General features: G+C 42.8%; 1 protein-coding gene across 3 annotated transcripts in view; it reads right to left on the bottom strand.

Moving 5' to 3' along the window:
- BCL2L13 (BCL2 like 13) overlaps positions 1-14,255 on the bottom strand; it is a 33,584-nt gene that overhangs the window by 19,009 nt on the left and 320 nt on the right. Inside the window, exons 2-4 of one of the 3 annotated variants that reach the window (XM_079303198.1) lie at positions 9,486-9,644; positions 1,618-1,728; positions 538-694 (exon numbers count right to left, since the gene is read on the bottom strand). In XM_079303198.1, coding sequence (XP_079159324.1) covers positions 538-694; positions 1,618-1,728; positions 9,486-9,603 — 386 coding nt within the window. In that variant the 5' untranslated portion in view covers positions 9,604-9,644. Of the gene's footprint in view, positions 1-537; positions 695-1,617; positions 1,729-5,962; positions 6,086-9,485; positions 9,645-14,255 lie in introns of those variants that run through there. The other 2 variants (XM_079303199.1, XM_079303200.1) reach the window with 2 other exon arrangements.

Below are 14,255 nucleotides of genomic sequence, written 5' to 3'. Positions count from 1 at the left end.
AAGCACACTGGGGAAAACATAACTTGAGTTGGTCATTTTAAGGGCACTCTCTTGACTTGCTTGGCACATTAATTCTTTGAAACCAAATCTAAATCAATCAGTGGGATGAGAGCAGCAGGAACAGCTGCAGGAAGGATATTATGAAGAGATTAAACAGTAACTCTAGTTTGCCTTATAAAATGACAGTCCAGTTTCACAGGCATTTCAGACTTCATGTATTGACATTGATAAACAAAAAAATTACCTGGAACGTAAATATTTTCCTACAGAAAACATAGAAAGTCAAGAACATCAACAAGCTAGAACCACTTGAATGCATGGCTGCATTCATGCAACTCTTCCTAAAGCAGCACCTTCCAACTCCACCTCTCTACCAACACATTTTGGAAGTCACTCAGAGAAGCCTAAAGTAGTTCACATGAATCCATTAAATTTCAGGCTGGAAATTGCAATACAAGATGCAGTCCCAACTTCAGCATTTCAGCAGCAGTCACAGTGCAAATGGAAACATCTTTGAAAAAGCAAATGGAAACTCACTTGCTAAGCAAGATCTGCAGTGCTTTGTGCAGATGTTCCTTCAACTCCTGGGACACTTTCTCCCCCAGATGAGCCAGGCAATCTTCTATTGAGCTCTCTGGATTGGCAGGGCTGAACACTGGGGAAGTGTGGCAGTCAAACCCTGTAGTGGTAAATGCTGAGAGAAGAAGGCACACAAAATAAAACAGATTGACAGAAGAACATCAACAGTCTCAGATGTCTTATCCCAGCAGTTTACATGAGGGATGAAAAAAACCACAGCTCTGTAGTCAAAGCATGCAATGAACAAATGTCTAAATACATTCTCAAAGTGCTACTTATAAGGCAGAGATTGAGCTATATTTCCCCACCAGCTCTTATTCACAACTGCATTCTAACCAGCAAGTTTGCTGAACATGGAGCTATTCTCCCATTTTAAGCTGATGCCAACCCAGATGGAGCAGCAGAAGAGCCTCTTTCCAGAGTATACTTGCCCACACATGGACATCTCTGCAGCAGTACTAGAGTCCTGGTATTTTCAATATTATTTGGTTCATATAACCTTTTCCTTCTCAGTCTAAAACTTGTAGAAAGCTCCATATGAATGAACTTAAACAGCCCTGGAGTGCTTCTATTTCAGATTTCTGGTTTGCAACATGCATGCCAAGCAAAGATGGGTTTGACATCATTCCTTGCTGGGAGTTCTATAAAAACCACATCTACAGGTCAAAGAATATCACAAAAATAAACATGGTGCAAGGGAGAAATGTGACAGTTTAAATCCACACTCCTTGAAATATTAGCTCCTGAGGGCTTCTGCCATCAAGTGCAGCAGCTTAAGGGCTGCTTACTTTTCATTATTTACAGCAGACTATTAAATGTCATCCAGTTGTTTGCTTTGGCCAGGCTCCACCACTCCAAATGCTAACCTTTAACTATTTTACTCCATGTGACAATGTGTACAAATCTTGGGTGGGGGGGGAGGAGGATAAAGAGATTCAACATATTCAAAAATCTCTTTAGCTGGAGTACCTGTTACAAATTAACCACCATTACAGTGCATAGAGATTATGGATTGAAACGGGAAAACCTCAAGAGCACCTTCCAAGATTTCTTCATCGAGACGTTTTAGCTCCTCCTCGATTTCTATTTTAATCTTCTCCAAAGCCTCTTTCTCCAGAGCAGGCTGTGCCATAAGCTGTTGTTGAGTCCCTGAAAGAAACCAAAGAAATAATTCCAATGTTCTAATTTTGTGTTTCGAATAAGGTAGATAATGGAACGTGGCATTGAAATATTAGGTATAAAGGAATTCGAGATGAAAGTTTGATTTTACAAAGTAACAAGTATGATCCCTTCAGAGGGCTTATTACAAAAGTTTGATTACATGAACCCAGGCCTATTCAAGGTAGAACTGATGTTTTAAATAGTTTTCAAACAAACAAACAAAAACAAAACAACTGTAAGGCTACAAACAGAATGCACAGGAACTTTAAAAGCAACACCTTCAATTTAAGACCAAAATCAAACCAAGGCACATAAACAATCAGCCACTATAACTAATACACTTATTATCAAACTACACCAAAGCAGACTAGCATAAGCTTGAATTTTAGTAGCAAAAATATAAAATTTCTCTTGACACCTGCAAAATCTTCAACATTCTCAGAACAGCAATGCAATGGCATCAATGAAGAATCCTGAAACCTGTGAACTGTGCGTAATTTCCCTGGCCATGAGGAGTCTACAGGCCACAATTTAACACTGGGTTCACAAGCAAGACTTGTGAAGACTTGCAAAGGACCTCACAATTTTCTGTCAATTCTCCTCTCCTAAACCAGAAATTTAGGAATTTGAAATGGCTACATATCCCCAGAAGTTCACACGCATCACAAATACATTTGCTATGTGCTCACTCTAGATATTGGTAACAAAAAGTTGTTTCAGCCTTATCAGTCAGGGTTACATAGACCCTCAATCATCTTAATCATTATGCTGCACCAAGAAACACAAAAATGTTTCCAAACAAACCCAGGCATTCAGGACATTTGAATTTCTCACCCTTTCTGCACCTACACCAAGGGCTACCAATGTTCTGCTCTACATTCTTCACTCAGTTGAAGAAAACAAAAAAGGGAAAGGATTTGTATCTGTAATGTTGGTATCATCTGACTCAATTTCCTCCTCATCACTTTCATTTTACACCCAGATCTTCAGGTAAATGCTGGAACAGCCAGTGGAGCTTTCTGGCACATCTTTTTTCATTCCTGTTTTGAAGGTGCTAAATCATAACTTGATGCCTGTTTTCTTTGGTTTGTTTCTCTGCTGGAACTCACTTTAAGAGTCATCTTGCCTCCCCTCTTCTTCCACAATGAACACACATAATCACTAAATTTCACAAAAGGGTGTGTAAAAGCACAACACACACAAATGTATAATGAAGTACACGGTGCATTTTCTGTATTAAAAAAAAACCAAAACACTAGACAGTAAGCTTCTAAGGTCTCCTACAATTGAAAAGAACAATGATAACCAGTTAAGTTCCACTTGACTTAACCACACATGTTCAGAATAACTTAGCTTCTTAAATCCCTTTCCAAGTAGTGCCTCTTTGTCACTCTGAGTAATAAATTCCAGAGAGGAGCAAACTGTTCCTCCTTTTGGTTAATGCCCTGTCAGTCCCTGTCATTTGAAAAACTGAACCACTGCTCTGGAGTCAAGTGCAACAAGTGTGTGCAAATGGCAGCCCCTGTGTGAACTGTGCTTTCCCCATGCAGGAAAGGGACAGACCCATTCTCACAGGACTAATGTGATGATGATCACCCATGGCAGGCTGTCATACTTGATAAGAAGTCACCCAGAAAATGGAAGGAAGAGAAATTCCACTGCTGCTAGTTAGCTATCTAAACAAAAGAGCTGTTTAGATAATCAGCACTGCAGTCAATGCTTTCCATCTCGTAACACCCACAACTTTGCAGCAGCTGCTAATTCTGAGAGCACCTGACTGTTCAGTCATGCCAGAACATCAAAACCCTACCCCTCCTAGAGCAGTGACTTTGCACTGTTTATTCCCCTAATAAAGAATGGATTTCAGCTTTCTGCATCTCCTGGATGTACACTGCTACCAGCAAACACTGCACAACAGCAAAGGTCCTAAGTGAGGGCTATCTTTTTCTCAATTAGCCAACTTCCAAGTCACAAACAGAAGAAAACAGAAAAACCAGCTTATTTTAGATGAGAATATATTTTCATTATCAAAGATGCAAATGGTCACACCAGAAATGCTGTTTGTAAGAGCCATGAGCACTTAGTGCTTTCATTTGCTCTGGAAATGGGTTTGCCTCTTCTGGGTTTTTGGTAAATGAATTCTGCACAGCCTCTTCCCAACCCAGAGGCACAACAAACCTCTGCTATGTGTTCTTACACATAGTTAGTGCATTCTACTCTCTATTTATGGAATAAATGGTCACTTTGGCACAATTATGTTCCTGTTAAGATTTTGGGTTTCAGGTATTTGGAAATAACCTAAAAAGTAGAGGAAAATGTGTTCTGAAAGTCCATCAAGCACTGCATCAGGGAGCATCAGACTAATAAACAAATGTAATACTTCAGTAAAACTCCAGAGGCTCAGCAACAATAGAAGAGTAACCTGTGTGCCAGGTTTGATCCCAGGAGGAGGGATGGGAAATCATTCATCAGAGCTACAGAGTCTGCACATCTCATTTTAACAGTGCTTGAGCCAAAACTTCAGCAACAAGGGACAACAGCAATTATAAGGAGAGACTGAAAAGATTTCCTTTTAGTTCAAGGGAATGAAGGATGATTAGAAATCTCCTGATGTCACAGATTGCTCCTGATTTTTTTCTTTCATGCCTGTAATTTTAGTTTAGTAGTATCTTCATTTTTGAGTTCTCCTAGGTCTCTATATTAACTTCTGCACAGTTGACTTAAATATTTACTTTCAGCATGACTGTAATATTTCTTGAACATCTCAGACTTCTTAAAACATTAAGTAAGATTCTAAAATTACTGTGACCACTGAGAAATGACAAAGATACACAAAATCTCTTTACAAATGTATTTATCTGTTTCCTTTAATGAAAAGTACATCCATTACACCAGCAAACTCCAGGCCAGGGACTGCCACACATAGATGGAGCCCTCAATTTCAGAAATGTTTAAAAGATCTTTATAAAGCATAAGAAGGCTCAGCTTAAAAGAAACTGAAAAAGTCTAAAATATTAAAAAGAGACAAGATACTGCCATCTAACACTGAATTTTTTTTCCTTTCTTTTTGCAGAGAAGGAGGCTTAACCAAGTGAGAATTCCCACCCCAAAAAGCTCCTTTTCCTTGCCTCAGGTCAGGAACAGCTCCCTTATCCCCATGAACTGGACTGCTCTGACCCACAATGTGAATTTTTACAGCCCAGCTAGGTCTGTTTTCCCTAAGAGAAGGTCTCTAACAGGTAAGTTCATCATCTAAGTTAAAACAATCAAAAAACTCCATTTCCTACAAGCCAACAGCAGGTGCCATGAGTGTGGGAAACCAGGAAAATGGCTCAACCACTAACTGCACACAGCACTTCATGTGTAATTCCAAAAAGATAATAAATGTCCCAAGGACATTCTCCATGATAACTGGATGAAAGTTCTGTGGGCAGCATGCTCCTCAGGGAAAGTGTAAAACTGTCAGACCCTTGCACACTTCCTGACTCCACTGTCACCATGCAGAAGCAGCACTGACTATAAATCCTTCAGATGCTCTGTAAACAAAGGGATTATTTAAGATTTTTCACTCTTCACCTCAAGGGAAACCCAGAAAAAACACTTTTCTTCCCAATGTTTGTTGTAGCCACAAGCATGGGGTGGTGTCAAGCAATGGAGGGGAAGATTAAAAAGGAGAAATACATTAAAAGTAACTCCTTGATAAAATACAAAGAAACAAAACACAACTAAATTGAATCACAAAAACAAAGTACTTTGACTCCCTTGAACAGTTAGCAATACTAACAACTGGAGCAGAGCAGAGGCTTCTGTAAAGAGAGGGACTTCAGGAGGAAAAGGGTAAAGATGTTTTCCAATACTTAATAACTATTTTCTGTGTCTGAACCAGTACTTACAGTACTTATGACAAGAGTTCTGAAAAAATACAAAGCATCTCTCCACAATCCAATGAGCAGACAGCTGAGAGCTTCTACACATTTTAAATACATGTACTCATCTGCTGCCTCAAACCACAGTGACTTACACAGGTGATGCTCCTCTATGTGTTTTATCAATTTATCTGATTTGTTCACCTACCTGAAAACCAACCAAAAGTAACAGAATTTACTGCTAATGGATTTTGCTTTAAAGAAACTGCAGTGACTGTTATGTGGAATCACTGCTCTGGCAAAACAAATAGGAAATATCTCCCAAAGCACTGGCCAGTTAAATTTGCTGGATTTACCTCTGGAGACACTGAAATCCTTTACAGAACACTATAGAGCTATAATGTTAAAAGATTGGCTTGTCCAGTAAAACTGCCTTTTCTTCAAGAGTCTAGAATACTGTGGATAGCTCTCTTCAGTCCCTGTGCTGAAGAGAGCAAAATAAAAATTTCCAAATGCTCATCAGGTGTTGATTTAGATCAACCTTATTTGCTTGAAGCCAGAAGTGATTGAAACCATTCTCCTTGCAACAAAACCAAGACCAACCAAGAGACCCAAAAGGAAACTGCAATGAAATTTTCTACGTAATTTCTCTTAATTTTCTATTCACTGAATAAAAACCCTCCAAAAACCATCAGTCTTGCAAAGCACATTAGGCCTACAAAAAAATGAGAAGTTTTAACTGGAAACCCATCAACTTATCTTCAAGTTTTATTCTTATCTCAGTTTTTGAAACAGAAAGACATACACCAGAAAAAATAACAGTACAAAATGCAGGAAAACAGAGGCAGATGATGGTAGGAGGGAAGGACAGGGAACAAACAAAAGCATTCAATCCTTCCTACCAGTTCTGGTGGACAGAGAAAATAACAGCACTCCTGTTGGGAAGCATCACTCTTTTGGTTTTGACCCACCAGATACCCTTTCTAGTTTAACTGGAGTGATGAAACTGCACTGAAATCTGGGAGACTGCTATAGAAGGAGATTCAGGGGAAATACAGAAATCCTAACAACACCCAGTGCACCTTTCTTCCTCACCTCCCACGTTCTGTGCACATGCAATGGCAAGGCAGAAGATCCTCCAGCAGGTGACACAAGGTGGCTGGAACTGGGATCCTGCACTGAACTGCCCTCTAGAGGAGTCCCTTACTCTCCCAATCACACAGACAAGTAAGTTAATTTAACTCCATCAGGGCAAGCTGCAACTTGTCTTCCTGGATATTCCCACTACAATGAGTATGGTTCAGAAAACAGACCAGAAGTACAGTCTTATTTGTATCTGAGAAAAATAAATGAAGGGAAAGTACTGCAAACCAGAGTCAAGGCCTCATATGAATGAAACACAAAGTACAGTAAGTGTTCTGCAACTGGAAACAGGCAAAAGCAAAATTGCTGCTTCATTACTTCCCATGGAATGTGTCTGCACAATAACCAAATCAAAGCAAAGTAAGATTAAGGACAGGTGTTTTTTATTGGAATCCTCTCAATTCACAAATCAATACAGAAATACTCCTGACCAGCATTTTGAAGTGCCACAGAAATCCACACTGGAAGGAACTGGGATCACTCAAAGTGTTGTATCAACAGCTGGTGATGGTGCTTGGGAAACACACAGCCAAGCAGGAAGCAATGCTCTGCTGCTGTTACCAAACCCACAAGCCTCCCCCTCATTACAGGATTCCAGACATTTCCATTTCCCACCTTTCCTGTCTCTCTTGCTCCAGCCAGGTTTCCCAGCTCATGCACAGCACCATAACACCCAGCTACACCTCCCAGCAGTGCATTAGGCAGGGCAGGAAATATCCATTATGGGCTGTGCTCCCCTCCTAGGGGATTCACACTGGGTATATGAACTGCTCAAGAGCCAATGGAGATGCACACAGCACTCTGATATAACCACACACATCAGGGAGGGCAGCTCAAACACTGCTTAACTGCAAGCAAGGTAAGAAAAGGTAGGAGAAAGGACTTTTAAATGTAGCTGGCAGACAAAATAAACCTCTCAGAAGCATGGAAAGCAGAAAACCACCACCAACAAAAGTGAGTTAGGAAAGAATGAAACAAATCCTGAAGGAGAAAAACGAAAGAAAATGTTTGCTTAGTTCAATGCAGCCTGAAGTTCATTCAAAGCACTACAAAAGAGAGTGAGAAACAAGTTGGCAAATTGAAAGTAAGGCAAAATGATTTAATCCAGAAGCTTTGATCTGAAAGCAGCAAAAACACTGAAAGAGAGATCTAATTAAAGTGAAACATAACCAGGAGAGAAGACATTGTGGACACTGTCTGGTTTGGGGAATGAGGGGGCAAAAATGTAGGAAGATTTCCTTTTTAGAAGTCATAAAGTATGAATGCTTGGGAGTATTTCAGTAGCAAATCCAACTAGAGATTGCTGTCACACAAGCTAACACATCTAAATATCTGAGAAGTAAAATCCTCTTAAGTTACTACAAAATTGTCATTTAAGCATTTGCAGCTTCCTCTTTAGAAAGTTGAAATACATCTCTGTAATTCAAACTAGAAGCTTAGAGGTTTTAGTAATGAGAATTAACTGACTGTGAAATGGAAAGGTTTCACCTCAATTTACAAATACTTCAAAGGTAACTACAGCCAAATCGTTTTTAAAAAGCTTTAAGACTAACACAATCTCACACATTGAATCTTTATATATACTCAATACAATGAGATGTTATTGCTTAAATAAGCACATTTTTCAACAAAGGTTTTTATCAAACAGCTAAGGTGCTTCTCCTTTCATGAGCCACAAATGCAGTCAAAGTGGAAGTACCAAACATACCTTAAATATACTAAGGTTAATTTTATGAATCACATATACTAACATTAACATAATGAATTACATATAATATAACCAGCATGTGATATATGCTTTAGTGCCAAACTGAAAAGCAGTTTTCAGTTTCATAACTTTGATGTAATCTTTTCTTTTTAGGAATTTCTAACTTCATGACAGGTAAGTTCAGTAAATGACAACATATGCATCCTTAAAAGATGGTCCAAAGAGACAAAAAAAAAGATTGTGAAGACTGTCTCTTTGGTTTTGGGCTTTTTTATCCTCCTTTCATCAGACTGTGTTCTGAATCACAGAACTAGCAGACACTAAAACGTCATTAAGAAGTGACAAGTCATCCAGGTAATCCTGACAAACAACATTGCTTAAGTGCTCACTACCACAAAATAAAGAACAGCTTTACCCCCTAAGTTTATGTGAACCACAATCTACCAAACTTCTTTTATTCTGTCTTCTATTTATTTATTTAACCTTTTTTATCCATAAACCTGTCCTGGAAGAAACATCAAGGAAGAGTCCTTGGCTTCTCATAAATAAATAAATGAACAAACAGAAGTAGCACAGACCACATCTCTGCCCCAGCAGTGAGTGACAACAACAGGAGCCTCCATGTAATAGGGCAGAACTATTTAGCACAGGAGATTGCTCAAGACACCACTCAGTTTATGCCATTAACAGCACCTCACCTCTGCTTACTTCCACTTGTGCCCCAAAAAGCAGCAAGCATGGGCTGAAATTCTCACAATGACTCAAAGGTAATACACATCCATCCCCCCCAGCAATCAAAACCAGTGACTTGCTTCCCAAACACCAGTCAGCCCTGGCACAGCTCAAATTAAACACGCAAACAGCTTTGTTTCCATCAGCATCTCTCATCTTCCAAGCGAGCTGGATTCATTTTTCACTGAACAAACCACGAGCTTTGTCTCACACTCTGCACCCCTGCAGAAAGAGCCCAAGAATACCTGCAAATGCAGCTGCAATGCCAACAGCTGGAGTGAGGGTGCAGATGTTACCTTGGGCTGGAGGAGGAGGATGCTGCAGTGGTTTCTCCTGTGCCAGCAGGCCCAGGTAGCTGAGCACCACGAATCTGGTCTCGTAGTGGAATCCTCCCGGCACGGCAGCGGCCGCCATGGGGGTGGCTGTGCTGGCGCGGACGCGTCGCTCTGGGGAGGCTGCCAGGGAAGAGGCAAGGGTTTGGTTTGTTGGTTTGTGAGGCTGCAGCAGGTCGTGAACCCACAAGGAATTATGCAACAGTCCTGAAGCAATATGCAGGTCTCTGCCCTGCTATCCTGTGCGTTCCTGCTGTAATGAGAACCGTGCAGAGCCAAGGCGGCTGTGCCCCGGCAGCTCCTGGCTGCTGCCAGCAGTGGCATTTCCCACCCCTGCCTGCCATGCTCACACTCCCAGGGAAGCAAAACAAGCAATCCCTCACCAGTGTGCTCCTCCCAACACCTCCCATCCCAACCACGCACAAAAATACACGTGTTCACCTTCTGACAGATCCTGAACACTTCCTTAACACAGCTTGTGGTAAAAGGAGAAATTCCGAGGAGTCCTTCTTTCCCCAAAGCCTCCCATGAGTATTTCCTCTGCTTTCTCAGATTCCCTATTCAAAAATTGTAATGCAGAAAGAGTGACCACAATTGCCTCTAATTAATTTTGCTGTGCCAACAGCAATGGAAAACATATGGTCAACAGAGTAAATTCCACATTCATTGTGGAGATTGGAAGAACAGATGATTGTTTGTTCTGCATTTCTCACCCAGACATTATTAAGTGCAAACCAGAAACCCACACCTAACAGCAACATCTGGCCAAAGAACTCCTCCCTGATTCACTGTCATTGCTTTGTTGGTTTTTTCAAATATCCAAATAAGACCTGCAGGAAAAAAACTAAGGTAGACAGAAATTAAAAACATGGTAAAAAGTAAAATCTCAAACAACAACATGGAAGTGGGGGAAAGCCATGCAACAGATTAAAAGGTTGTTTGCTACTAATCAACATGTTTTAGCTCTTTTTGTTTGGCAAAGTCTGGGTAACTACTTCCAACATGCTGCCAACTTGATGGATAAATAATACTATCCAGGGGTTTCTAATAAACTCTTCAAGTTAAGTTCTCTAGGACTTCAAAGAGCCATTCCTGGCCACCAGAATGGATGTCTAAATGAAAGGCACACAAGAAAGTTTGTGCTACAGAACAGCTACTGAACAGGCACTGAAAGAGCCAGATAATTTAGAGACTGCATTTACATTTAGAATAAGAAATTAAATCGAGTTTAAAGCAGAGAGCAAAATGCTATATACAGGGAAGAGAAATTGGACCATCTCAAGAGATTTATGGATTGCACTGGAAATGCCTTGGGACTAAAAGAAACAATCTCAGGCTCCAAAAGCAAAGAACAACCTGCAAATGAAGCCTCAAGATTAAAAATATTAATAATAATCTGAGAAAGCAAAAGAAAAGCACTTGCCTATGTAGCTATTCAAGATGTCTGGGCTAACTTCTAATCCCCCCTCCCTGAGAAGGAATTCAGATTAACAGCATCTGGCCACTGGTTACTGTGGATAAACAGATCTTGAACTGTGCTGTGGCATGGTTGCTGTGGGAGTAGACAGCTTGGCAAAGAAAAATTCACCACCAAACTAAAAGCTGCAAAAGGAAAAGAACTGGTGTAAAAGTGGCTGACTATTCTCTTTAGAAACTCTAGTTTCTGAAACCCATTCAGTTCTGAAAACAGACAAGGGCTCTCTCAGCAAGACCATGCTATGGCAGCCCTGCCTCTGCTCCATGTATTTGAAAATGCCTAAAAGCCTTTACCAGAAAGGTTCAGCTGGGTCCTTGCTACAGCCTGAACCAAAGTAGTGAATTATATACAAAGGAAACAATAAACTTGGAGTCAACACTTCATCTGTGCTGCCTCTTCCATCTCAAAGTGCTCCATGGGCAGCACATCCTGCTTCAGAAACTTCAAAAATCACAGCAAAGCAGCACAGCTTTAGCACAATAAGTCACCCTTGAGCCTCTTCCATAACTGAGATGTTCACAGAGCAAGAGGATCTGGAAAAAAATAAATAACAGCTGTGAAGACTTTAAGATCCTTTAAGAATAGATGTGCTCTTCAGGCACATCACACATTCACATCACCAGGTGTGAAAGGTGCCATTCACCAGAGCAGAAACTCCCCAGCATGGTTCAACTCTGGTTTGTTCAGCAGAGATCCACAGCCCTGAAATCAAAATGCTTCTCACAATGCCTACACAGTGAATGGGAGCCCTTCCAGACAACCTGAACTGATCTCTCCTGAAAAAAATCAGCCTGACAGATGGTCCAGAGACATCCAGAAACTGTGATGTGGACCAAAGAACGAGTCTGGGTATAGAACAAAGATTATTCTTCACAATGCAATTCCAAATCAATGCAATAAATTTAAAAGTTGATCAAAACAAGCCTGAAATCCAAAGCAGCACAGTGCAACAGGGAGGCCTAATTCACAAAAAATTACAGTGTGCTTGGCTCAGCACTTCTGAGGGGAGGAGGGGAGAAAAAAAACAGAGAATCAGACCACTATTTATTTAAATAGTGGCTAATGTTTCCCTGGGGAAAGAATGATAAAAAAACCCCCAAAATTACCTTGTGGATATATTTTGAGAGGCAGTTTTATAGTGAAATGAGAAGAGAGACTTAAAAACTTGAATGGGAAAGATCTTGAAATTGACATAAAAGAATATAATGAGTGGAAGTGCACATCAGAACCACTGGTCCTCCTTTGAGAGAAACTCACAGCACAGTGACTGAATGACTCCTTTTAGATTGTGAATGACTGGTTTTGTTTACAAAAAGGAACAAGAAATATTGACTCAGATACTGTAAATATCTCAGAAAAGGCCATTTTTCAGCAGTGAGGGGGATTGAAAAAGGACACACAGCTTGAGAGACCAGATCAGAGGAAAGAGAGCTCTCTGCTAAAGGAGCAAAATGAGCAGAGTCCAGAGAGTGTTTCCTGAACAAGCTGGTACAGGAGATGCAAAGGAGCAGAGAAATGAGGTGTTGCTCAGACTCCCCGTGTCTCCAAGCCAGGGCAAGAGGGCTGCTCCTGGTTTAACAGGTTCTCTGCGGGAATACCGGCCTTAAAAAGCTACAGAGAGCAACATTATTACCAATTGCTCGCTACAGACAAACAAAAAGAATCCCCTTTGGCAGCCTTGGGGGATGGAAGGCTGTACCTGTTGAAGCTCACTCAGCTCGTCACTCCTCCGGCCCTGCTGTCACTTGTCTCATGTGGGCTGAGCTGCTCAAGCGACCTGAGAGCAGGAGTGGCAGCAGGACTGACATTTCCCCATCTGTCACCTCCTAATCCACGGCAGAGTTATAAATTGGATAATGGGCAGCACCAGCCCGCCAATGGATACAGCGAATATAATCCCCAGCCTGGAGGCCGGGCTGCGCTTCAGCCCATCTGTGAAACCTCCCGCGGGTCAGGATCGTTCACTGCACACCCCAAACTGCAGCAGCGCCGCTGCCCCGCCACAGCCCCGGCTGCATTTGGAGCGAAACAGCGGCAGAGGCACCGAGGATCTCGGACACACCGGCACGGCTTTCCAAACAGCGCCGCAGCTCCCGGCTTGAGCTCCAGAGCCGGGTGCCTTCCCCGCCTGGATCGTCTCCCGACACCAACGGGAGCCGCTCCCGGCTCGGCTGCGCCCGCAGCCCCGGCTCCACACCGGGCTCGGACAAACCCACCGAGCCTCAAGGAGCCGCAGCTCTGCACAACCGCACCCGCGCCAGCGAGGTGGAAACACCCAGCGCTCCGCAGCCTTAGCGGAAGGTTTGCGTGGGGATCTGGCTGAGACCTGCGTGTGTGGACTAGTTTAACCTCGCAGCAGTTTGCCTCTGAAAACGCTTCCCGGAGCAGGCAGGACTATCCAAAGCACCCAGTTGTGATCAACCGGGGAGATAAATTCTCCGGAGAACTTTTCCAACTGTGTATGAGGGTGTGACTAAGAGATTGTTTATAATAAACTGAGAACTACTCAGTTCAAACATGTCAGTTCCTACTGGAAATGAATCAATACTGCAGCCACTGCTGATCCTCTGGTGGCACTTAAGGGATAGAAATACTGGAAAACATAATTGTTCTTTATCTGTAGCAGCTGTAGCTGACCTTTGACAAAAACGCAATTAGCGAGCATTCCAGGCAAACGCTTTGACTGCTCTTCTAGGAAGAAAAACAAAAGCTGCACGCGTTACCCGCTACGAATGTCCTCAGTCCTTCGCAGCTTCAAACCGTCTCACCACAACGCTAAATTATGACAAAACACTGTTCTTATTAACGAGCTCCCATTCACTTTCTGTCTCAACGCGCCTATTTGGGTTTGAGCATCCGAAAAAAGCCTCTCCAAGTTTCAGGAGCCGCCGGCGGGAGCGCAGCGTGAGCCCCTCAGTTACTACGGCGATGAATGAGATATTTATACCCGGGCGGGCGGGCACGGCGCCGGGATGAGTCACCGGGACTCGCAGCCTGCGCGCCGCCGCGGGCTCTGCAGCGGGGGAGCCGCCGGCTCCGCGGCCCTGGCGGGCGGGTCCGGGTGTCCCGGGGCTATCCCGGAGCTATCCCGGGGCTGTCCCGGGTGGAGCGGGGTCCGCCAGAGGGCGCGCCTGCCCCCGCCGCGCCCCCGCCGAGACGCGCGCTCTCGGTTCGCGCCCCCCCCCCTCGTCCCCAGCCCGCCCCTCGGGAGCGCGCGCGGGGCCGCCGCCGGTACCCGCTGCCCCCCGCCCTTAAAT

This window comes from Erithacus rubecula (genome assembly GCF_903797595.1).
Source record: "Erithacus rubecula genome assembly, chromosome: 4".
Lineage (NCBI taxonomy): Eukaryota > Metazoa > Chordata > Aves > Passeriformes > Muscicapidae > Erithacus > Erithacus rubecula.
The sequence above is the reverse complement of the archived record's forward strand: the minus strand, read 5'-3'. Positions and strand labels throughout refer to the sequence as shown.